At 37.4% G+C, this 23,842-nt stretch overlaps 1 protein-coding gene and 1 pseudogene across 1 annotated transcript; one reads left to right on the forward strand and one right to left on the reverse strand.

The window, feature by feature from the left end:
* Nucleotides 1-2,654: 2,654 nt before the first annotated feature.
* On the reverse strand, nt 2,655-13,096 carry LOC109012147 (annotated as a pseudogene).
* A 4,175-nt stretch (nt 13,097-17,271) lies between these two features.
* On the forward strand, nt 17,272-21,433 carry LOC108997466 (U-box domain-containing protein 15-like). Its single transcript, XM_018973772.2, has 4 exons — nt 17,272-17,909; nt 18,005-18,121; nt 19,061-19,486; nt 20,136-21,433. Exons 1-4 carry the CDS (start codon nt 17,607-17,609, stop codon nt 21,192-21,194), a joined length of 1,905 nt encoding a protein of 634 aa, XP_018829317.1. The 5' UTR covers nt 17,272-17,606; the 3' UTR covers nt 21,195-21,433.
* The last annotated feature ends 2,409 nt before the right edge of the window (nt 21,434-23,842 follow it).

A 23,842-nucleotide genomic window follows, 5' to 3' on the forward strand; every position in this document is an offset into this window, starting at 1 on the left:
GGGCCTTCCGAACTCTACCCCATCGACAACCAGTCACAAGTCCCTTGACTTACCGACCTTCGTGCTACAAGTTGAGTCTCTAGATTTCCCACGATGCATTGGCTAGGGCCAGGAGAGCTCTGCCCCTTCGACAGCCAGTCGGACACAAGTCTCTTGACTTGCTAACCTTCGTGCTACAAGTTGAGTCTCTAGATTTGCCACGATATATTGGCTAGGGCTAGGGCCTTCTGAGCTCTGCCCCCATCGACAGCCAGTCGGACACAAGTCCCTAAACTTGCTGACCTTCGTGCTACAATTGGAGTCTCTAGACTCACCACGATGCATTAGTTAGAGCTAGGGCCTTCTGAGTTCTGCCCCATCGATAGCTAATCAGACACAAGTCCCTTAACTTGCCGACCTTCGTGCTACAAGCTGAGTCTCTGGATTCGCCACGATGCATTGGCTAGGGTCATGGCCTTTTGAGCTCTACCCTATTGACAACCAGTCAGACACAAGTCCTTTAACTTGCTAACCTTCGTACTACAAGCCAAGTCTCTAGATTCGCCACGATGCATTAGCTAGGGTCAGGGCCTTCCGAGCATTGCCCATCAACAGACAGTCGAACACAAGTCTTTTGAATTACCGATCTTTGTGCTACAAGCTGAGTCTCTAGATTTGCCACTATACATAATCGCTGCCAGCGGGTTACCTCCGCAAATGAGCATTCAGAGTTAACGGGCCTCCGAACTCCAAAACCGCCTAGCGAGGGTTACTATCGGAAACGAGCCGACGGGCTCAACAACCCCCTAAGGTGGATCCAGGGGGTTGATGGGCCTTTTGACCGCTTTGCATAGGTTACTTCACACAAACTCCAACGTTAACAGTAAATCAAAAACAAAAACATCGAACGAACGTACACTTTTCAATGACAATAAACATACAAACGATGCACCTTCATGCTACAAGTGGAGTCTCTAGACTCACAACGATACATTGGCTAGGGCTAGGGCCTTCCGAGCTCTACCCCATCGACAGCCAGTCGAACACAAGTCCTTTAACTTGCCGACTTTCGTGCTACAAACTGAGTCTCTGGATTTGCCACAATGCATTGGCTAGGGCTAGGGCCTTCCGAGCTCTGTCCCATTGTCCAACCTTCGTACTACAAACCAAGTCTTTGGATTCGCCACGATGCATCGGCTAGGGCCAGGGCTTTCCAAGCTCTACCCCATTGACAGCCAGTCAGACACAAGTCTCTTGACTTGCTGATTTTCGTGCTACAAGCTGAGTCTTTAGACTAGCCACGCATAACTGCTGCCAGCGGGTTACCTTCGGGAATGAGCCTTCAGAGTTAACGGGCCTTTGAGCTCCAAAACCACCTAGCGCAGGTTACCTTCAGGAACGAGCCGACGGGCTCGACAACCGCCTAAGGTGGATCCAGGGGGTTGATGGGCCCTTTGACTGCTTTGTATGGGTAACTTCACACAAACTCCATCACTAATAGTAAATTGAAAACAAAAACATCTAACGAACATACACTTTTCAATGACGATAAACATACGAACGATGCACTGCCAAACTATGCATCATACGCGGTCGAGTACACCTCCTACCACATCCGAGCTCCATACTCGGGTCATACGTGGTCGAGTACACCTCTTGCCACATCCGAGCTCCGCGCTTACATCTCACGCAGTCGAGTACACCTCCTGCCTAAATTCGTCCCTGGAGGCATTTATCGCTTAACACAAGCGGAGTGGAGAATGAAGAACCCGTTTTTGAGATTTGTTTTCTTACTGACGACCTATGTTACATATTTTATCTTAAAGATTCTCAAGATCTTTTGTTGGAACGAGTTGCCCTTAAGAATTGCAGGCATTTGTGAAGGATAAAATACCGGGCCTGCTGAAGGTTAGGAATAGCCCACCAAACCACACTAGAGGACAAAATGGAGAGGAGGGGAGTGGGAGACAAGAGAGGACCATGAGTTAGAAGAGTAAAAGAAAGGTGTCAAGAAAGAGTTGGGAAAAGAATGGATGCTCAGACACACCAAGGGCCTTACCTCCGCTAACAGACATGCAAAGGGATCGATCACATCAAGGTAGGAAGGCACGCGCAATAGAGAATGAGATAAAAGCAAGGACCGGATGACCAAATGGGATCTTCTTCAGCAACCTCTCGAGGAAGACATCGTCTCCAATAGGAAGAATTCCAGCTTTCTTTGTACAGTGAGAAATGAAAGGCCATGAGAGATTGTAAACAAGTATACTTATAAAAAAAAAGATTGTAAACAATTATATTATAGTGGCTTTTTCCTCCCCAAATGCCCGTGGATGTAGGCAACATGCCGAATTACGTAAATTTGTATGTCCTTTACTCTTACCGCCATAGACGTACGTATTGACACTGAACAGCCTCACCGGAACACTGTTGGGGGCACCAAACAACATCGATCACGGCTCAAGTCCACCCAGTGGGCCGGGAATAACTATTTCTCTCTCCTTTCGTCATGTTGTGTAATTTTTCCAGCATCAATAAAACCATTTTGAAAACAAAATTATCAAGACAAAAGAAACCCAACATGGCTGACTTCCTATGGGCAACTTCTGTTGCTCTCGGTTGCTACACACACATGAAAGCTCAACCTTACAAGCTTTTTGTCAATCTCTTCAGCTGTGTCAAAGATCTAGGAGAAAGCGTGTCGGTTCAGTTTTTGCCACATGGCTGAACTTCCATGTGCTGTACTTCCTATGCACTCTAGTGAGTTTCCCAATTCCAGCCTTCTGATGGAAAGTAATCATCAGTTTTGAGCATTCTCTGTTGGCACATTTTGAAAGTGAACATCATTGATTGTTTTAGTAAATAAATTATAGTTAGTTCGATGACAATGTGTTCAAACTCGAAGAAAGTTCGGGAAAAAAAAAACAAAGTATATAAACAACTCACAGAAGCTGATCTTGTGAGTATCTAGTATACCACTCGCTAGTTCTACTCCATTGCTTAAAGGAGTGGTAAAGACTACATTGAGCAGTGTAAATTGCTGCAGCAGCTAGCAAAGATGGTGGAAACTTGAGCATTTCATATTCCATGAGGCATAATTCAATGATGAAGAAGGATAGGAGCTCCAGCTGATTCAATTTCATGAATGGAATATACTTTTCAACTTCATTTTAACAACAACAAAAAAACTAATTCAAATCCATATGATTCATTGACATCCAATGATTGACCTTTTTATTGGATTAGGCTGCCTTAAGGAATCTCCTCATGAACACATATGGGGTGGGCACCGACAAATTGAATTGTAATTTATTCACCATTAATCTTTCATATGGGCAAGGGAAATCATTAAACACTGTTAGTTTTTAACAGTGAGGGAGGAAAGTAGTAGTGAGAACCATTGAGGGATATATGATGTTTACCATATCAATAACTTCTTTCCTTATATATGCCTTATTTGATAACAGAACAAGATCCTCCACAAGAGGGACATAAACTTCTTCATACTTGCAGGCTGTTAGAAAGCATAATGGAAAAGTACCTCTAACTCAGCTTATAAAATTGCTCCACAATTTTCTCCAGATTGATAAATCCCAAGCGTTTCCTCTTAGTGGCGAAGTGTACTATGTAGTATGAAACTAGAGTAACACTTAACAAATCTACAACCTAAATATTTTATCAAGAGAGAACAAAAAAAGAGAGTTTTTTTGTATATCAGATAATGCCAAAACACAATATAGGAGGACTATATACACAGCTGGCCTTAAAGGACAACCTTCAATTGTATTTTTAAACCACAGGTCAGCATCTCTCTAATGTTCTCAATCTTGTTCATAAAAATAAATAGGTCATGCGACCACTAAGCACATATGTAGAAAGGAGGGAGTACATACACCAAATCTCTCACAGAGAAGACCAGCATAGTAACATCCCTAAAGTGTCTGGTCATGTCCTAGAGTCATTTGATCGCATCAAGATCAAGCATTTTCGAACCCTCTTGAGTTTAAAAAAAACTCAGAACAATGCTTGACTACCTCCAAATCATTTCAATGTGTTCAAAACCTTTAGCCGCTACCAAGATGTAGCGTCATTATTTGACGTCAGCAAATACTATCAAAGATACGATATCGAATAGTCTTCCATTTACACTTATATCACTCAATTTTGGTCGAACCGCTTTCCCAACAATGCCTCTTTAGACCATATCAATCATGGTCATAGACGGCATGCCAAAATAGCAGACATCACAGTCTTCATCTCGTGACATAGTCAAAAGTAAAAGACATTTAAAAAATGAGACTCACATAGTGAGAAAGAGGGAAATATTTTACTCACTTACTCATATGGTTGTATAAGCACATATAGTATGAAACACATGCTACGGTGGATTTCTCTTTCTTAAAGAGCATATGTTTGTATCAACACCGTACAGATCTTAGTCTAGCCGCTCCTTAAGCGTCTAACTCGAATTCCTCTATTTGCACGCTTCCAAGGCGTCAAAGAGGAACTCGCATTTGGCTTACTACAAGCTACATGGATGGTGGGGTAACCCATGCATAGTCCTATCAATGGACCTCATCTTAGCTCCCACTAAGGCGACATAACTTTATGTCAATCAACTTATCCCTTTGAACAAGTACCTAGGGACACAATGTCTCATCTCTACTCGCTACTTAAGTGCTAGAGGCGATCGCTCGTGTGAATGAGCCGATCTAAGCCTATTGATATATCTTGTGTGTGTATTAAAAACACGATAAAGACAAGAACTGAATCATATTGTATTAATATCCCAAAGGAAATTTTACATCTTTATGTCATTTGAAACACAAATTACATTTATAATCTACGCAGTCCTAGATTCCTAACAGGAGCCTCGAAGACATCTCTTGCTATAGGCTTCGTTAAGGGATCAGCAACCATGCGACTCGATAGAAAGATGTTTCAGAACTACTTCCTTTTGCGCTATCATGTCTCTGATGTAGTGATATCTGATATCTATGTGTTTGGTTCTTCCATGATACTTTAAGTCCTTAGCATATGCCAGAGCTACCATGCTATCGCAGAATATCGTCACCGGATCTGATGTATCCGTGCCAATGTCTAAATGCTTGAGGAACCTTCGTAACCAAACAACTTCTTGAACTGCTGCAGAACAAGCTATGTATTCCACATCCATGGTGGATAAAGCTATACAGAGTTGTTTCTTACTGCTCCATGTAATGGTACCTTGGTTGAGCAGAAAGACATACCCAGTGGTTCATCTAGGTCGCTGCCCCAATCGGCATCATTGTAACCTCTTAACTGCAAATCTGAACCCTGATAGCACAACACATAGTCCGCAGTTCCTTTGAGATATCGCATAATCCTTTTGACCACTTTCCAGTGATCTAGTCCGTGGTTAGATTGGAATATAATAAGCCAACTGCATAGCATATGTCAGGCTGAGTACACATCATTGCGTACATTAAACTACCCACAGCATTAGCATAAGAGACATGGGTCATCTTTTCATTTTCTTTTGGAGTCTTAGGACACATCACTTTAGACAAGTTCTCGCTTCTTGCAACAGGGATGTCAATGGGTTTACATCCATTCATTAGAAAGCGTTCAAGGACTTTCTTTATGTAAGTCTGTTGGGACAAACACAAAAGTCTCTTTGAACGATCTCTGTAGATTTTAACTCCTAGAATGTATTCTGCCTCACTCATATCCTTTATCTCAAAATTGAAGGATAATCACTCTTTTGTGGCAACTATCAACCCTTTATCATTTTCAGCTAGTAGTATGTCGTCAACATATAATGACAACATAATGAAACTCTTTTTAGACCTTTTGACATAGACACAATGATCATCTATGATCATCGTAAATCCATTCGAGAGAATGGCTCGATGGAATCTGAGGTTGCACACTTTGCCATATATAGATCGTTTGATCTTGCACACTTTGCGCTCTTGACATTTGACCACAAAACCCGTTAGTTGATCCATATAGATCTCCTCATCTAGTTCTCTATTGAGAAATGCTGTCTTAACATTCATCTGGTAGAGTGCCAAATCCATGTTTGCTACTATAGCTAGAATCAAGCGAATTGAGGCAAACCTCACTATTGGTGAAAAAGTCTCCTCATAGTCTGTACCTTCATGTTAGGTATATCCTTTCGCCATTAAGCGAGCTTTGTACTTATCTATTGATCCATCCGACTTGCGTTTGACCTTAAGTTCACCCATTTGTTCCCAATAGTCTTACGCCCTATTGATAGATCAACCAAATCTCAGACCTGGTTAGTCTTCATAGACTTAATCTCATCATTAAGAGCTTTCATCCACTCATCTTTAGTAGAAGATGAGAGAGCCTCATAAATTGTCCTAGGCTCGTCATCATCATGCGGAGCTACCATAAAAGCTTCCCCTTTAATCTCAAAACGACGATGGGGAATACTTTCATGTATGCTTCTACGTGGCTGAGGTTGTTGTGATTGATTGACAAGTGATGTGCTCCTACTTGGATTCAAATAATTTATATGAGCTTGAAGAATTTCTTCCTCATTTTCAACTAAATTCCTTTGAGCACTTTCCTCTTATTCCACAATCTCATAAAATTCTAAACTCAACTAAATTCCTTGGAGCACTTTCTTCTTGTTCCACAATCTCATAAATTTCTAAACTCCTATCAACCTCACCTCTACTTGGAAACTCATATTCAATGAAATCCACATCTCGTGACTCAATCTCAGTCACACTTCCATCATATTGTTCACCTATTAATATATATTCTTTAGAGTGTTCTGAGTACCTTATAAAGATACACTTCTTCCCTCTAAGGCCTAACTTCCCATACTTATGAGAAAGATCGTGAACAAAACTCGTTGATCCCCATGGCCGCAAGTTACTCAAATTGGATTTCTCGCCGGTCCATAGTTCATATGGGGTGGAAGTTACTGATTTGGAAGGCACTCGGTTAAGAATGTAGGCAGCAGTTAAAAGTTCATCCCTCCAAAAAGAAATTGGTAGGTTTGCTTGCGCCATCATTGACCTAACCATCTCAAGCAGTGTTCGATTTCTCCTTTCCGCCACGCCATTTTGCTGTGGCATACTCGACATCTTCAACTGTCTTTTGATTCCTTTTTCATCGCAGAGCCTTTTAAATTGCTAAGAGAGATATTCTCGTCCTCGGTCAGTTCTTAGAGAGATATTAATTCTCAACCATTCTTAGATATCACCTAAAGCATTCCAATTCTCAGACTTATGAGAGATTAAGTAGACATGACCGTAACATAAAAAATAATCTATAAATGTGATGAAGTAGACACCTCCGTGTCTTGCCCTCACACTCATTGGACCACAGATGTCTGAGTGGACTAATTGCAGTGGAAAAGATGCCCTAGTGGCTTTTCCAAACGGTTTTCTCTTAATTTTTTCCATTAGACAATGTTCACATGTGGGCAAGATGACCTTAGCGAGATTGTCTATTAGGTCTTCTCTAGCTAACATAGTCATTCTATCTTGCCCTGTATGGCCAAGCCTAGCATGCTATTTATATGATTCCAAATTATCAGATGTAGAAAGAAAAGTAATAGACTCATTTATATTTGAATAATCCAAATTCAAAATCATAAAACCGTCTTGAAGAAAAGCATTGCCATAAAACACATGACCTAAATAAAAGGAAACATAATTGTTTTTAAATACAATTCGAAAACCAAGTCTTAATAGAGTGACTACAGAAAGTAAGTTTCGTCGGATCTCGGAAGCGTATAGCACATTGTGGAGGAAAAGAGTGCGGCTACCCCGCAAGTCCAGCTTATAGGTGCCAAGTCTTAGTACCTCCACGCTAGCTCCATTCCCCACCTTGATTTCACGGCTCCCAGCTGGAATCCGGCGATACTCCACAAATCTGACTCTGTCTCGCGCTGTGTTCGGTCGCTCCTGAATCAACAGTCCACACATGATAGAAGTGAACATCCATCACATGGCTAGTTACAAAAACAATGCGAGAAAAGTCAGAGTGTACCTTCTTCGGCTCAGTGGTCATTCTTTCCACAGTTGAAGCACTCTAATTTTGACTTGTTCTTCCCGCGCTTGCCTCTCTTACTGCGCTGAGAAGTTCCTGACACCTTCTTAATTTGTCAAGCAGTTACCCCATTCTTGGACTTCTTGCGCTTAGGCCTTGATGCCTTACGCAAACTAGAATCAGCCACATAGGCCGTGTGATTGGGCTTGGCAGCCTATAGGCGCTCAGCCTCCAATTCCAAGTGACGCAAGACATCATCAAAGTCTTTGATATTCTCGTTATGCATCAGGTTCTGGCTCATATTCTCCTAAGAATTCGGCAGCGATCTTATCATTGCCTGGACTTGCTATTCATCAGTCAGGTTGTTTCCTACCGACTTAAGTTCGCTGATCATGGCTTCATCGTGTGGTCAGAGCGCATCTTATAGGAGTCAAACCTCACAGTTAACCCATGCTTTGGGCAGTGTCATAGATCTCGAACTCACACATTAGATCATTGTGCATGCTGCTTAACATTATTATTATGTGTGCGCACCGACTTTTCTTAGCCCATTGAGTATAGGCTAGTTGATCTATCTTGTGTTGTTCCGAGGTTCCTTTCTTGGGCTGGAGTGAGATAAGGCCTCCAAGACCTCTTGCTCACATATTGGATCTTGCGATGCCAAATGTCGTAGTTTTTTCCATCCAATTTCTCCCATTTGTTTAAATCGGTAACTATACTCTTGGATGTCATTTCACTACAATACGCAAAGAATGGATATTACAAACACACCTAAGAAATCTGTCTCGTCTATCCAAGCTAGAAAAAAAATAATTTAGACATGTCGCAAGATCGAAAAATCGCTAGGCTTAAGAATCATCTCTTGTGCCACAATATCCAATTATTAAATTTCTAACCTAATTCCCACGCAAATTCAGAAAATAAATATGGGAGAATTAATCATAAATCTCAACCATACTCCCACTATCTTAAGTAGTCATCTAGTCCTAGTCACATGTAAAGTCATAACCTATTAAAATTGCAGTAATCTTTTGGGCCAGTCTACAAGGACAGCTACTCCAACCATAGTAACCTGTTGGGCCAGTCTACAAAGATGGTTCATATAAGACCATTACAGTCTATTTTTTTGTTCCATCAGTGCATTTACAGTTCTTACTGGGGTTATTGTGGTCTTTTGGCTACACAGTGCATTTATAGTTCTTACTGGGGTCATTGCAATTTTTTTTTTCAGTATATCATTTACACTGACAATTCTAACTAAGACTAGTTAGTGGAAATTTTTCTATTTTATCAATAAAGACTAATGTATAAACATTCAAACCTAACAGTCATAGATGATAAAAGAATCACATATCCACATGTTCAATTCACATATACATGTAATCACATTTAATATAACAAATTAAATAAAAGATCACATGTAAAATAATATAATGGAATAATAAAAAAAAATAGCATGAATATAACTATATATTTACATGTAATAACATTTAATCTAAAACATTAAATAAAAGATCACGTGTAATATAACAATATATCTAAGCATATATTTAATCATGCAAAAATAATCTTTTTTTTAAAAGAAACGAAATAAATGTATAATAAATACATTTAAAAAATCCCACTTAAACCAAAGGTAAGTCACAACCCAGTGGTGCGCGCAGCCTTTGACTAGTGGTCCTGGGTTCAAGTCCTAGGGATGCCAATTGCATCCCCTTCTTTTTATTTTCTGTTAAAAAATGGGCTTAAACAAGGTTAGGCTTTGAAAAGGCTCAAACAGTTTTTTTTTTTTTAAACTTCAGAAGGCCAAACCAGCCCAGCCCATTTTTATTGGGTTTTAAAAAAAACTAATGGGCCTCACGGCCCAGGCCCATAAAAAAAAGATGACCTAGTCATCTTCTTTCCCCAGTCGGCTATTGTTTCCGTTCCACAGCAGCAGCAGAGACGCCGCTGAAGACTACCACGCAGCACCGCAGACGCTGGAAAAATTCGATCCAGGCAGCTGGGTGCTGCCGCACCACCTCGCTAGTGCGAGCTGCACCTCCGTGGTGCGCGCAACACCTCCTTGGTGCGCACAGCACCTCCTGGTGCGCGGCCATTTTTCTTTTTTAATCTAGATAAAAAAAAAAGGGGGGGATAAAAAAGACACCATACAAATCTCAAGCATATGCGAGAAAAAGTTATAAATTGGAAGAAATTAAAAAAAAAAAAGCTCTGATACCAATGTTAGAAAGCATAGTTGAAAAGTACCTCAAACTCAGCTTATAAAATTGCTCCACAAGTTTCTCCAGATTGATAAATCCCAAACGTTTCCTCTTAGTGGCGAAGTGTACTACATAGTATGAAAGTAGAGTAACACTTAACAAATCTACAGCCTAAATAATTTATCAAGAGAGAACAAAAAGAGACAGAGTTTTTTTGTATATCAGATAATGCCAAAACACAATTGAGGCTGGCCTTTAAGGCTAGCCTTCAATTGTATTTTTAAACAGCAGTAACGCATGACTTTTAAACCATGCGTTACAAGCAAATAACGCATGGCTTAAAGCCATTGCGTTACACTGCAGGAGGGGCGCCCACAGGAGGGGTCAGCCCCACGTGGGCGCCCCTCCATCTAACACAGGCTAATAAAATTGCTGTCAGTCCAACCAATTGAAGCTTCTTTTGATCTCTAAAAATCTGTCTATGAGGCTCACAGTGAGGAATAATGTCTCATCCATAAGCTCAAATTTGTAGTGAACCTGTTAATGCAATCAATCTCATCTATCATGTCCAAAGGTTCGGACTTCTAGAAAAAATAAATAACAAAACTTTTCAGCATCGCTTAGATATCTCAAAGTGGCATTATCACTGGAAATGATTTCATCTCCAAAAGAATATATGGTGAAATTAATATCATGCAGTTTCAAAGAACACAAATATCAAATCCCATACATGCAGGGAATTTAAATCTTTAGTAATGGCAATGAAAAGGCTTTTCAAGTCTTCTATTGGGAAAAAAAACACAAATAGTGGTATTTCCACATGATGACCGAGTGCATCCTCTATAACTAGTTTCAAAGAAACAAATCAAGGTCATAATAATTTACCTCGATAAGCCAATCAATAAGGATAGCCCTCATTTTCTCATTGATGTCGAATTGATGGGTCATGTAATTTGGAGAAACACAGCTAGAATACTGCATGATCGTTATTAAGTGAATGAGATATAGATAATGTTACACAATGGATGATGTTAACCGATTAATGACATTCCCATAGCAGATAATAACTTTTTCATAAGTTGTTAACTCTCAAGGATAGACTTCTTCATAAACATGGGTGATTGGCATGGTTACAACCAATAAATAGAACTTAAACCTAATAAAAGATGCACATTGTAGAGACAGGATAATTGTACATCAAGATTCACATGAGAATATGGTTAAGAAGCCTCAAATAGATTCAAGAGTTTTAGCTAATCTGACGAGAGGAGCAGATTGATGTCACCCCCTGTTGCAAGGAGGCACAGGGTGGGGGATCCCTCCTCTACACCCACCTACCCTTTACTATGAAGATCACATTTATAGTAGTAAACAGTGCAAACAGAATTTAATTGTTGATTACACAATTTGAACTTGAACGGGTACAGATAATCTGAATGAGCGCTACCCGCTACAAATATGAGTTTCAACTGATAAAACTTACCTCAGTTCTCCGGCAGTAAGCCATTATGTCATCTATGTATTCAACAACTGCGAGTGGATCTTTCAAATCGCTGCTATCGACATCAATAACTGGGTCCTCCACATCTTCCATTTCGATCTCTTCCAATGGAAATTCAAATGCAAGTTATCTAGTGATGCTGCCCAACCAAAGATATATGTCTAAACCCATTTCAACAGAGAAAGCGTTAGAATTACAGGAGCACATACCATTCGATCAATTTCATCCAGCATGTCTTCAGTGTGCTTCACAAACATCGGAACTCCACCATCACTTGCATCCTCGCACGTATCGTCCAAGCTACAAGGGTTCGGAGCCAACGAGGTATGTTTCTTAGCTTCCTGACCGAACAATCATTCTAATAAGTACCAATTCAGTTTGGTTTAAATAGAATAAAAACAAAAGGAAACTAAACATATTCTTCTTGAATTATACACAAAGTCCTCCAGGGCATTGCCGGACCATTTGTGCTGCAAGCTTCCTATACAACATCAAGGAAAACAATTCAATGCTAACGATGAGTTATTATTTTTATTATTAAATCAAATGTAAAAGGGAAATTCAATAGAAGTGTGTGCTTGACCAAGTAATTGGTTTTCTGCCAAAATAGATGAGATCTTACTGCACATTACGTCTTTCCCTAACGTATTGCAGTGAGATCAACTAGAAAGATAGTGTAGCAAGGTTAACTAAGATGAAGCTTACTGTCAGGAAAAAAATTTAATCTGATATGATTTATACCCTTTGAATTCTGCCTCGTTGACCACGAAAGGGTTTAAGGTAACCCCAACAACATTCTGATCGATATCGCCTAGAACCAGCCGATGATTGTGTCCCATTTCCTGCACAAACTTGGCATCCCCCATTCTTGGACCTTCTTTTGAATTAGGAAGGAAAAAAAGAAAGATGAGAGCTTATAAATATGAATTCCAATAACATACTAAAACAGATAACTGTTGTTTAAAGAATTGATTGGTCCAAGCAGCAAGCCAGATTACAAGAAATGTAGAAATACCATTTGATCTTTACCTTGAAAACTTGAGGGCCTAATGGGACAAGGATAGTTCTCCTTTGATCCACCCATTTTAATCACCTTCAAGATTAACCCACGAGAACAACAAACCCGATTTCCACACACCCTTAAAGCAATCAATGGAATGAGATGCCCCAATTCGAAAAACATGAAAACCCCATGGTCTAGAAGAAGAAGAAGAAGAAAAACAAGAACAAGAAGATCAACAGAAACAATACCATAAGGTTTTGACAATATAAACAAACAACCTTAAAGAAGGAAGTTTCCTGTGTCTTTCAGCTCTTTAAATCTCTCAGAGAGAGAGAGAGAGAGAGAGAGTAAAACTCAGTAGAGGGTTGTGTACGTGTGCAAGAGTGAGTATTCCTGAGAATAAAAGGAAACGACATGGAATGATGGAAAGCGGAACTGAGAAGCGGAGCTTGTTGCCACGTACGATTAATTCTTCTTTCTTCTTCTTCTTCTTCTTTATTTTTGAAGTTTAACGGCTAGTAAACAATGGCCGTCCGATCTAAATAATAACGAAAGGTCGCAATGGTTAGTCTAGCGGCACGTTGCTTTGATTCAAATATTTCAATGGCCCAAAAAAAGCGAACATATATAAATCTCTGAGTCTTTTCTGTGGGGTTGGGCTTGAAGCCCATCTATGCCAGAGTACGCACCACGGCACTGAGAGTTCAGGAAGGTTTCGGGAAACCTCTTTTGCCACGTGGCACCTTTTATATATTTTTTAAAGAAATAAACGTAATATAGACCGTCTTGCTACTCGTGACACATCAAGTACAACGCCGGCTTAATATTATGAGCATTGCTACACAACCTCCACCACACTCCACACTCCACACTTTTTTAAATTTTTTAAATTTTTAATATTTTTTTAATATTTTTTTTTGAGTTTATTCTTTTTAAATTATTTTAAATTTTTTATTTATTATTCATATAATAAATATTTAATAAAAGAAAAAAATAATAATAATTAAAAATAATGTGGAGTGTGGAGTGTTAGGAGGTTGTGAAGATTTTTTGTAATATTATTGACCTAAAGAAAAATCATTTGTACAAGTTCAGTATATAAGTTTTGGGTAGAATTTTTATAAAAAAATAGATTGCATCATGAAAAAATGTATAATTTTTTTTTAATAGAACTACATTTTTATAAAAAACTTACACGAAATTTGTTTATTTAAAACTTATATTTAGCATTAATCTTGACCTAAAATATATTAACATTAATCATAATAAGATAATTGACTTCAAGAGGTTGTTTGGATAGTGAAATGACATGATATAAATTTAGATGATAGTTGAAAGTTGAATAAAATATTATTTTTTAAGATTATTATTGTTTTGAGATTTGAAAAAGTTAAATTGTTTATTATATCTTATATGAAAATTTTAAAAATTTGTATTGATGAGATGAGATGAGATTAAATACTTTTACTATCTAAATGAGACAAATTTGATTAAAAAAAAGAATGAGATTAAGTTATGGTATATAAATTAATGCATAGATATAAATTAATGCATAGATACATAATATACATTGGAAAAGAGAAACATTATAAACTATAATAGCATCCCATTGTATCAGTGTAATACTATACAAAGTGGTAATTCAAAGTATAGATTTTTGGAAATGATATATGTTTTTTTTTTTTTTTGCCTATATTGTCATATTAATGTGGTGCTTTCTATCAATATTTCATTAAAAAATAATTCAATGATTGATAGATGGTAAAATATCAATATAATATGATAAGAATATAATTAGAGTGTAATATATAATACCATAACTCATATATTTTTATCTCAAACTATTGGAGGTGCACAATTTGTGTATAAAACTCAACTTTTTTTCAAAAAAAAATATATAGCATACCCTATAATAATTTATCTTGATAATTATTGATGACTTGTTATCAGGGAAATTGGTATTTCTTTGTTGTGGATTTTTGACGTGTATTAGCGGTTTAAAGCAGCTCAAGGTCTGGTTCACTTTTATAAAAATTTTCATCTCATTTCATTTAATTATTACAATTTTATCAAATTTTCACACAAAATAAAATAAATAATTCAATTTTTTTAAATTCTAAAATAAAAATAATATTAAAAAATATATTATAACAATATTTTATTAAACTTTCAATTTTTATCTTACTCATTTTATCTCATATACGAAAACAAACGATGACTTAATTTTCTAAAAATGTATGGAAATAGATAGGGATAAATATTTTGATCTCATATCTATAATTGTATTTTTCTATATACCTTTATTTAACCAATAATCAAAATATGATTTATTATTTTTATATTTTTATTTAAATATATATATTTAAATATTTAAATAAAATAATAAATTATATATTAATTAAATAAAAATATATGATATAAGACATTCACTTAAAATTTATATTTTATTTTATGGCATTGGGATAGTTGGGAGAGGGTGATCATGGAAATGCGACTGGTTCAGCATGCATGTTTTCCACTTTGGACGGACGGCAAAAACGTAATTGACGGGTTGTCCTCAGAGGACATTGGGAAACACCAACTTTAGTGGGTGCATGCATGCTTACAAATTGACCTGAGTTGTCAGGCATTAATGACTACATATTGTCAATGGCCAGACCCCATGCAGCTTGGACGGTACATTTGAGACCCCTTTGTCAATGTAGCTCTAGGGATAAATGGATTTGTATGTATAACGAATTTTACTATTCATCATATTCACGTATTATACATATAGTTTTTATTTTTTTATTTTATTTTTTAAAAAAATTAATTTTATTTTTTTAAATTAATTAAATTATTATATTTATAATCTATACATTATATATTTGATACAAATTTATATATATAATATGTGAAATAAAATATATATATAATATGTAGTGTGAGAATCGTGATGAATATAATTTTTCATATATAATTAAGGCTAGGCTAGGCTAGGCTAGGCTACCGCCGGCTACACGTCAAAGAATATATTTCTTAGAAATTCCATGTAAGTTTAGAATTGACCCAGTATTAGTGTTAACTTATATTTCTGTAAAAATTACATTTAGATGTTAAATTGAGTTAAGTTGAGAAGATAAATATTGTTATAATATTATTTTTTAATATTATTATTATTTTAAGATTTAAAAAAGTTGAATTGTTTATTATATTTTATATTAAAATTTAAAAAAATTATAATGATAAATTGAAATGAGTTTATGAACCAAACCAAGTAAGTTCACAAGGAGAGTTGTTAAAATTGATTGATGACCAAATACAAAGTTGAGAAATTCTTTAGTCACAAAGATTATAAAATTACTTTTATTATAAAGTAAATATAATGTATCATATAAAGTTATGTTAGTTTATAAATTTATTTATTCGTGATTTCTTTACGACGGTAACACTTTTTTGTAAAATTTATGATAGTTTTGTTAATGGTTTAATTGGTCATGAAAAATGTTTTGAATCGTATGCATGAAATATGCATATTGTCAAAGATTTTTCTGTTATGGTCGTGAATTTATTTTTTTATATTATATTCTCTGTCATAAAAATGAATAACAAGAATAAAAAGTCTTGCTTCAAATTTTTATAAACCTACTTGCAGCCGAAAGAGATGAGAGATATATCTAGCAAATTACGCATGTTTGACTAGCATACCAATAAATATAAATAGATTATTGATTTTCATAATTGTAAATACTTACATTAGTCGGTCAATACGTATAGAGAAATGATATTTATAATCGTGAATGTGCAAATATCGTACAATTACTTTGAAAAAAGTGAATAAATATGAGACTTATTTGAAAATAAATTAATTTTTTAATAATAAACTCAACTTTTTTTCAAAACGACTGTATGACGTTTATGCATTTTACGACTGTATGTAGCATTACTTATATGTATATATTAGTCATCTTTCTTGTCAAATTAATGACCTTTTGATTCATGTGGAACGTCTTAATTATTTTTTTTACATTTATAAGATCATTTAAGAATTTAATTTCCATCAAAACTGGTAAAATCAGGTTCTCATCTTCTTAAAAATTTGATAAATCAAAGGTTTTGAAAAAATTATACCCTTATTTATTAAAAAAAGAAGATTATTATTGGAATATTTTACGTGAGTTCTTTATTATTAAAAAAATATTTTAATTAAAAAAATTAAAAAATAAATTTACAAATTAACGTAACGTAAATATACTTTAGCATACTTTCTCAAGAAGATAGTTGGGATGAACCAATTTCGATACGAAAAGCAGAGGCTCCTGCTTAGATTTGCTGGTCCTAAAAAATCATTCCCAATAAGCTTTAAAAGAAAAAGTAGAGCAAAGATACAAAGAATGGGACCCATTATCCGAAAACAAATTAAAGTGATTAGGCACTAATTAAGGAGGAGAGATCAAAGATAGATAATTAACTTAAGAGTAAAAATTAAGAAACAAAGAACAAAGGAAATAGTGGGTTGTGGGGGCAATTGGTACTAGGTACAGCACAATGTAGGACAGACACAGAGAGGAGACAGCACGGGAAGACGCGTCCGTGTTTGTCAAAGACAACCGCGTGAGCCCGCCTAGCTCCCAGACCCAGGAAATACGCAATGCAGCAGCAACTGCTTTTCAAATACCTTGCTATTTTTAGCGAACCACAAAACCCGCCAAGCACAGTTAACTATTGAATCCCCCCCTCACTTGGTTAGAAACCCAGAATGTGACAAAACCCTCCATCAATGTTCTTTTAATGCTAACCCCACCATCTTGTTTTCTCGGGAAAACCGCTTTTTTCCGGGGGATTTTTTAGAGTTAACTTCCCAGTCGACCCTTTTAAGACAGCTTTAGGAAGCTAGTTAGTTTTTACTTTTGGCTTTGTGGGGGAAGTAATGGAGAGGCAGATGAATGTTTCGGTTTCATCTAAAGGTGGAGATGAAAGCGACGTGGTTAAGGAATCGATGGAATTGATTGAGACCGTGGGATCGTACGCGGGGTACAGAAAAACGCAGAGGAAGGAATGCTTGAGTTTGGTTAGGAGATTGAAACTGTTGGTGCCTCTTTTGGAGGAGTTCAGGGAGCTCGGCATTTCCGTTTCCGGTGAGGTGTTGAATTGTTTGGCTGATTTGAGGAAAGCACTTCTTGCAGCAAAGAAGTTGCTGAAGCATTGCAACTATGGAAGCAAGATTTATTTGGTCTCTCACTCATTCACTCACCTTCCCTTTCTTTTTATTTCTCAATTTTGTTTTTTAGCTAGTGTAATTTACATGTAGCCGTATCGAATCTTTAGGCATTGGAAGGGGAGGCGGTAATGAGCAGATTCCATGCTGTTTACGACAAGTTAAATCAAGCCCTAGATGGTTTGCCTTACGATGAGGTCGGGATCTCGGTTGAAGTGAAAGAGCAAGTAATTCCTCTGCCAACTTGTTTACTTTTTCTTCATGTTTTTCCTCATTGTATTTTGGGGCCACCTTTACTTTTACTGAAGTTCATTTTCGTTAGATCCACTGGATTTAGGAGTTAGATTTCTACAATGTGGTGACTACTGTGGAAACATTTAATTATCACAACTCAATTTATCTCATCTAATTATTATAATTTTTTCAAATTTCCACATAAAATTAAATAAACAATTCTATTTTTTTAAATCTCAAAATAAAAAAAAATATTAAAAAAAAAATTCTAATAATATTTTATTCAACTTTTAATTTTAAGCTTCATTCATTTTATCTGCTAAAACAAACGAGCCCTTAATGCTTAAGAGTTAAGACTGCTCAATATATATGTACGTGCGCTTGACTTCATGAACTCAATCTGGATTGATAATTGAAGTCCTCACATTTTTGTTATTCTTTCTTCTTTCACGAAGAAAGTGAGTTGATAATAAGTACTATAATAGTTGCTGTGTAACCTAGTGATTTAACTGCAGTGGGGTTGAGACGATGATGCTTGGATAGGATACTATTTTGGGATGAATATTGTTTGTCCTCTGAGAGATGCAATATTTATCCTCAGAAACTGTCTGTTGATTGTGTCCGAAGATCACGCTGACTACATGAAAAGAGACCAATTTGTATAAACAAAAGGGAATTCAGTATGGTTTGCAGATTGGCTCTTGGGGATGGTTGGATAAAATGCTTTAGAACACAACAATAGGATTTTGTCTTAAACATCAAATGGACACTTTGTGGTTGGAATTGGATGACCGAGAAGTCTTGGAGAAAGGGTTGCCTTTGATTTCCCTTGAGGGAAAACGTACTTAAACCTCTTCCGTTGTTTTTTTTTTTTTTTTTCCCTAGGAAATTTCCCTTTTTCATCATTTTTGCATTACTCATATCTGCTTTAGGTTGAGCTAATGCGGATGCAACTTAAAAGAGCAAAAAGAAGAACGGATACACAAGATATAGAACTGGCAATGGATATGATGGTCGTGTTCTCTAAAAACGATGACAGGAATGCAGACAGTGCCATACTGGAAAGACTGGCAATCAAGTTGGAACTACATACTGTTACAGACTTGAATGAGGAGACACTGGCTGTTAGAAAACTTGTTAAAGGAAGAGGTGGGCACAATGCTGAGAACATCCAGCAAATCATAGATCTTTTGAGAAAATTTAAACAAATTACAGGAATTGAAGAGAAAATTGCATTTGATGGTCCTGTTTCCTCTAAAAGTTTGCAGAGGTGTGAGTCCTTATCAATCCCTCATGAATTCCTCTGTCCAATTACACTAGAGATCATGACGGATCCAGTTATTGTGGCAACTGGACAGGTATTGTGGCCTCGATATTACGTTTCAATTACATGCATAAGATATATTAGAATAGTTTTCTGTCTTTGTAATATATAAAGAGAGACTTCTTTATAAAACTACCGAGCAATTCTCCTTTATTCTGGGCCCAACATTTTAGTTTCGGAGATAAATGTAATAGGTCATATGCATAGTGGATCGGTTTGTTCTAGTAGGTCTAGGGTACGAGTCTCCAGCATGCTTTATCACAAGTAGAAGGAACTGCTTCGCACCAATACATCAGTTTTTATTGTTTTAATTCTTACTCTTAAGTCATACATCATGTCGAGGATGCGTTATACTGTTCTATTTCAATAAAACTTTACCCTTTATGAACACATCCAGCATCTTCTATCCTTTAGGAGGCAGCGAGACATGTTTGAATGGAATTGTACAAATATTCTGTCAAAAAACCAAAAAAGTCGGTTCCAGTGACACAGTCCCTCCATATCTATATGTTATCAAACCTGGTTGTAGCATCAACTTCCCCCCTGGTTCCGAACAGGATACTCTTATGGAAATATTCACATTTTGCACAGTAAGATGCCAACATTGACGTATATGAAAAACTTAATCCCTTATCATGCATGCATGCTCTGGGACTGACAGTTTTTCCTGCTGTGTTTGATAGACATTTGAAAGAGAAAGCATCCGTAAATGGCTGGATTCTAATAATCGGACCTGCCCAAAGACTGGACAAACTTTGAATCATTTGTCACTAGCACCAAATTTCGCCCTCAAGAACCTTATCCAGCAATGGTGTGAGAAGAACAATTTTGAACTGCCCAAGAAAGATCCTTATTTTTGCCCTCATGGGTCTTCTACTGTACTCATGAAGGAAATCTCCTTCCTGGTCCAAAATCTATCCTCTTGTCAGCTGGATGTGCAAAGAGAGGCTATTGGGAAGATTCGTATGCTCTCCAAAGATAACCCCGACAACAGAATTTTAATCGCAGACAGTGGTGGAATTCCTCCATTGGTTCGGCTCCTATGCCATCCGGATTCCAAGATTCAAGAACACACTGTGACAGCTCTTTTGAACCTGTCAATTGATGAAACAAACAAAAGACTCATAGCAAGAGAAGGAGCTATTCCTGCTATAATTGAAATCCTGCAGAATGGAACTGATAAGGCTAGGGAGAATTCTGCTGCAGCCTTATTTAGCTTGTCCATCATTGAGGAGAACAGAGAACTGGTGGGCACATTGAAGGGAATCCCTCCCTTGGTAGATCTTTTGCAGCATGGGACAATCAGAGGTAAAAAGGATGCTGCTACTGCACTATTTAACTTGTCTTTAAACCAAGCTAACAAGTCCAGGGCCATTAAGGCAGGTATTATACCCCCACTACTACATTTGCTTGAGGATGATAAGAACTTGGGTATGATTGATGAGGCCCTCTCGATCTTGTTACTCCTTACGTCGCATCCGGAGGGCCGGAATGAGATTGGAAAGCTGTCTTTTATTGAAATTCTTGTTGAAATTATTAGAAGCGGTACCCCGAAAAACAAGGAATGTGCTACATCAGTTCTGCTTGTGCTGGGTTTAAATAACTCTTCTTTGGTCTTGGCTGCACTCCAATATGGTGTGTATGAGCATTTGGTAGAGATTGCAACAAGCGGAACAAATAGAGCGCAAAGAAAAGCAAATTCACTTTTGAATCACATGAGCAAGTGCGAACACATCCCCTGATATTTCATCAATAAGAATTCTTCTTCTTCTTCTTCTTCTTCTTCTTTGTGGGTGGCACCAAGTTATGCTTATGGGGGGAGCATACATTAAATTTCAAGTTGTGTGCTTTCTTTTTATGTAATTATGATTTGGCTTCAAATATACTGAGAAAAGTATAACTTTCTCTGTACATTATTTAGATCTGATTATGTTGTAAGTGCTGTCAATTGTTAACAAGTAAAACAAATCCTAGTTTGAGACTTGCTCTTGTGAGCCTTGCTTCATTTCCTTCAATTTTTCACCCAACATCCATCTTCCCAATTAAATCTGGTGAAATAATTTTTCAGAGTGAAATGTCTAAAATGCACTTGCTCAATATTGAAAATAAAACATAAACATTAAAATAATAGAACAGATAGCACTAATAAAAAAAAGCAATGCTACATAACCTCCCAACCTTCACACACTACATTTTTTTTAAATTTTTTTGGAGTTTATTTTTTTAAACTAATTCAATTTTTCTATTCATTATTCATATATTAAATATTTGATAAAAGAAAAAAAAAATTTAAAAATATGGTGTGTGGAGGTTATGTGAATAGTAGGAGGTTGTGTAGATTTTTTTTTAAAAAAAAGGACAACCACTATGGAGGTTGCACTGGGGTTCACCACAACAACGACCCAATTAAGGTAGCCTTCATTCACCTTCCTTTCATATTTTTAATTTGCATAGATAGATATGTGTGTATATATATACAAGTTCCTTTTCTGAATAGCATTTCCCATCCATCTACCACACACAACCACCACCATTGACCCATTGAACTTCATTTCCCCTTCACCATGTCTGATATCACTAGCATCCGACGTCCTAGTTCTGTCACAGTCGACATGATGTGAGTTTTATGCACTTGGTGGCATTTTCTATGTAGCTCCAAACCGAGACCTCTTCTAGGATTGATCTTCTTCCCTTAATTCAACCTTTATTTTTTTCACATTTGTTTCTTTTGCGTTGTTGGAGTTTGTTCACACATGTCATGTAGGCGCCTCACTTCTACATCTAACACTCCCATTGAGAGTTGGTTTATTTCCGACCTAGGGCAATGTAAAGTTCATTCCTCTCGGGGCCCAAGTCGATAATGGGTAGCCCCAACACAAAAGTTACGAAGGAAGGAGGGCCAGGCTGGGTCCACGAAGGCCCATTAGATATGGTGACTAGTCACGTCACCCGCCCTAACCACAAACCACACTATCAAACAACAAGCACACCCCATTAAATGGTCGGAGGAACCAACATGCAACATCAGAATCGGAGGACGTCCACTCACTCCTATAACTAAGACAGTGTGCACACCTCTCCCTCACCTGCCACAAGAGACAAACAAGGAAAGAAAGAGTAACCCACGTACAATACGACAAGGCGACGACTGACAAGACAGAGGAGAATCCTGCCACTAGTGCAATGCTCAGTACGCCTTTGCACGATCTGCTAGCAATGAGTGGGGACCACCACGATAAGGTATATAGGCATGTCCTGGGCTTACGTAAAAGGATCAGAAGCTTTGATCTTTGCATTTACTCACTCTCTTGAATACTTTCTCCCAGCGCCCTCCTCACAAAAAGATTATTCTGATTTAGGCATTGAAGGTGTCCCTCACCACTCCAAACCCTTATCTTAGTGGATCTTGTAACCTCGTAGGTCATCAAGAGGAACTGCTAAGTTGCCCAAGATACGAAACACGACATCAATACCCATATTCTTACAAAAATGCCACCAAACATACCAAAATTGGAGGCACTAATCTTATGCACTACAACTTCTAGTGCTTCCTATGTCTAGAGCTTTCGATGCTCTCTTTTTATTCAAAAACTCTACTTAGTCTCCAGTTCTTGGATCGCACTCCACACTCTTGACGTGGCAAACCCGGTTCCTTACCGATTCATTAATTTCTTCATGATTTTGACTTCTCTCCCACTACTCACTTCTCCCCTTCTCCCCCTCTCCATCACCTCGAAAATGAGCACCCCAATCACTTCTCCCTACTCTTCTCCCCTTCTCCATCACCCCAAAAACGAGCTCTACCCTCACCCCAGCTAGTGACGCCCCTTAGCATGCCGATGCCACTCACCCCAGCCAACGAAGCTCTTCAGCAAGCTGACGCCCCTCACCCCAACTACAGTTCTCTCTCCCTCAATCCAGATCTGCCTCCAGACATTGCGGGCCAAGCTAGATCTCCCGCATGGACACCAAGTCACCAACCCAGATCACATGGTATACTGTCTGAAAATGTTGATTTTTGCAAGTATGAAGGTGCAAAAGCTGTAAGGAAGCCTGCTTCTTCTTTTTTTTAGGTGGGGGCCAAAAGCAAGAGGAAGTCGTTCTTGAAGCAGAGTTTTGATGGAGGTCTTGGAAAAAAAGATGACTTCTGATTGAGGATTTACAAAGGAGACGACAATGGACCTAGATTCATCCCAACAATTTATAGTATCAAATCGTTCCACAAACTGAAGAACAAAGGATTTATCTGTTCATAAGCCAACAATTAAAAAGAATAAAGGATTACAATTTCTAAAAATTACGACTGGTTCTGTTGATTTATTTGGTTTTTTTATTTTTTTTTATTTTTATGATTTCTAGTATACAACTGATTTGCAAAAAAAAATTACAC

The sequence above is a fragment of the Juglans regia genome, chromosome 13, assembly GCF_001411555.2.
Source record: "Juglans regia cultivar Chandler chromosome 13, Walnut 2.0, whole genome shotgun sequence".
NCBI lineage: Eukaryota > Viridiplantae > Streptophyta > Magnoliopsida > Fagales > Juglandaceae > Juglans > Juglans regia.

Bases quoted from the DNA above. Each gene is read 5' to 3' on its own strand.
- LOC108997466 (XM_018973772.2), top strand. From the start codon at position 17,607: ATGGAGAGGCAGATGAATGTTTCGGTTTCATCTAAAGGTGGAGATGAA. The intron at 17,910-18,004 runs GTCTCTCACTCA...TCGAATCTTTAG, and splicing joins ATGGAAGCAAGATTTATTTG to GCATTGGAAGGGGAGGCGGT. The intron at 19,487-20,135 runs GTATTGTGGCCT...TGTGTTTGATAG, and splicing joins TTATTGTGGCAACTGGACAG to ACATTTGAAAGAGAAAGCAT.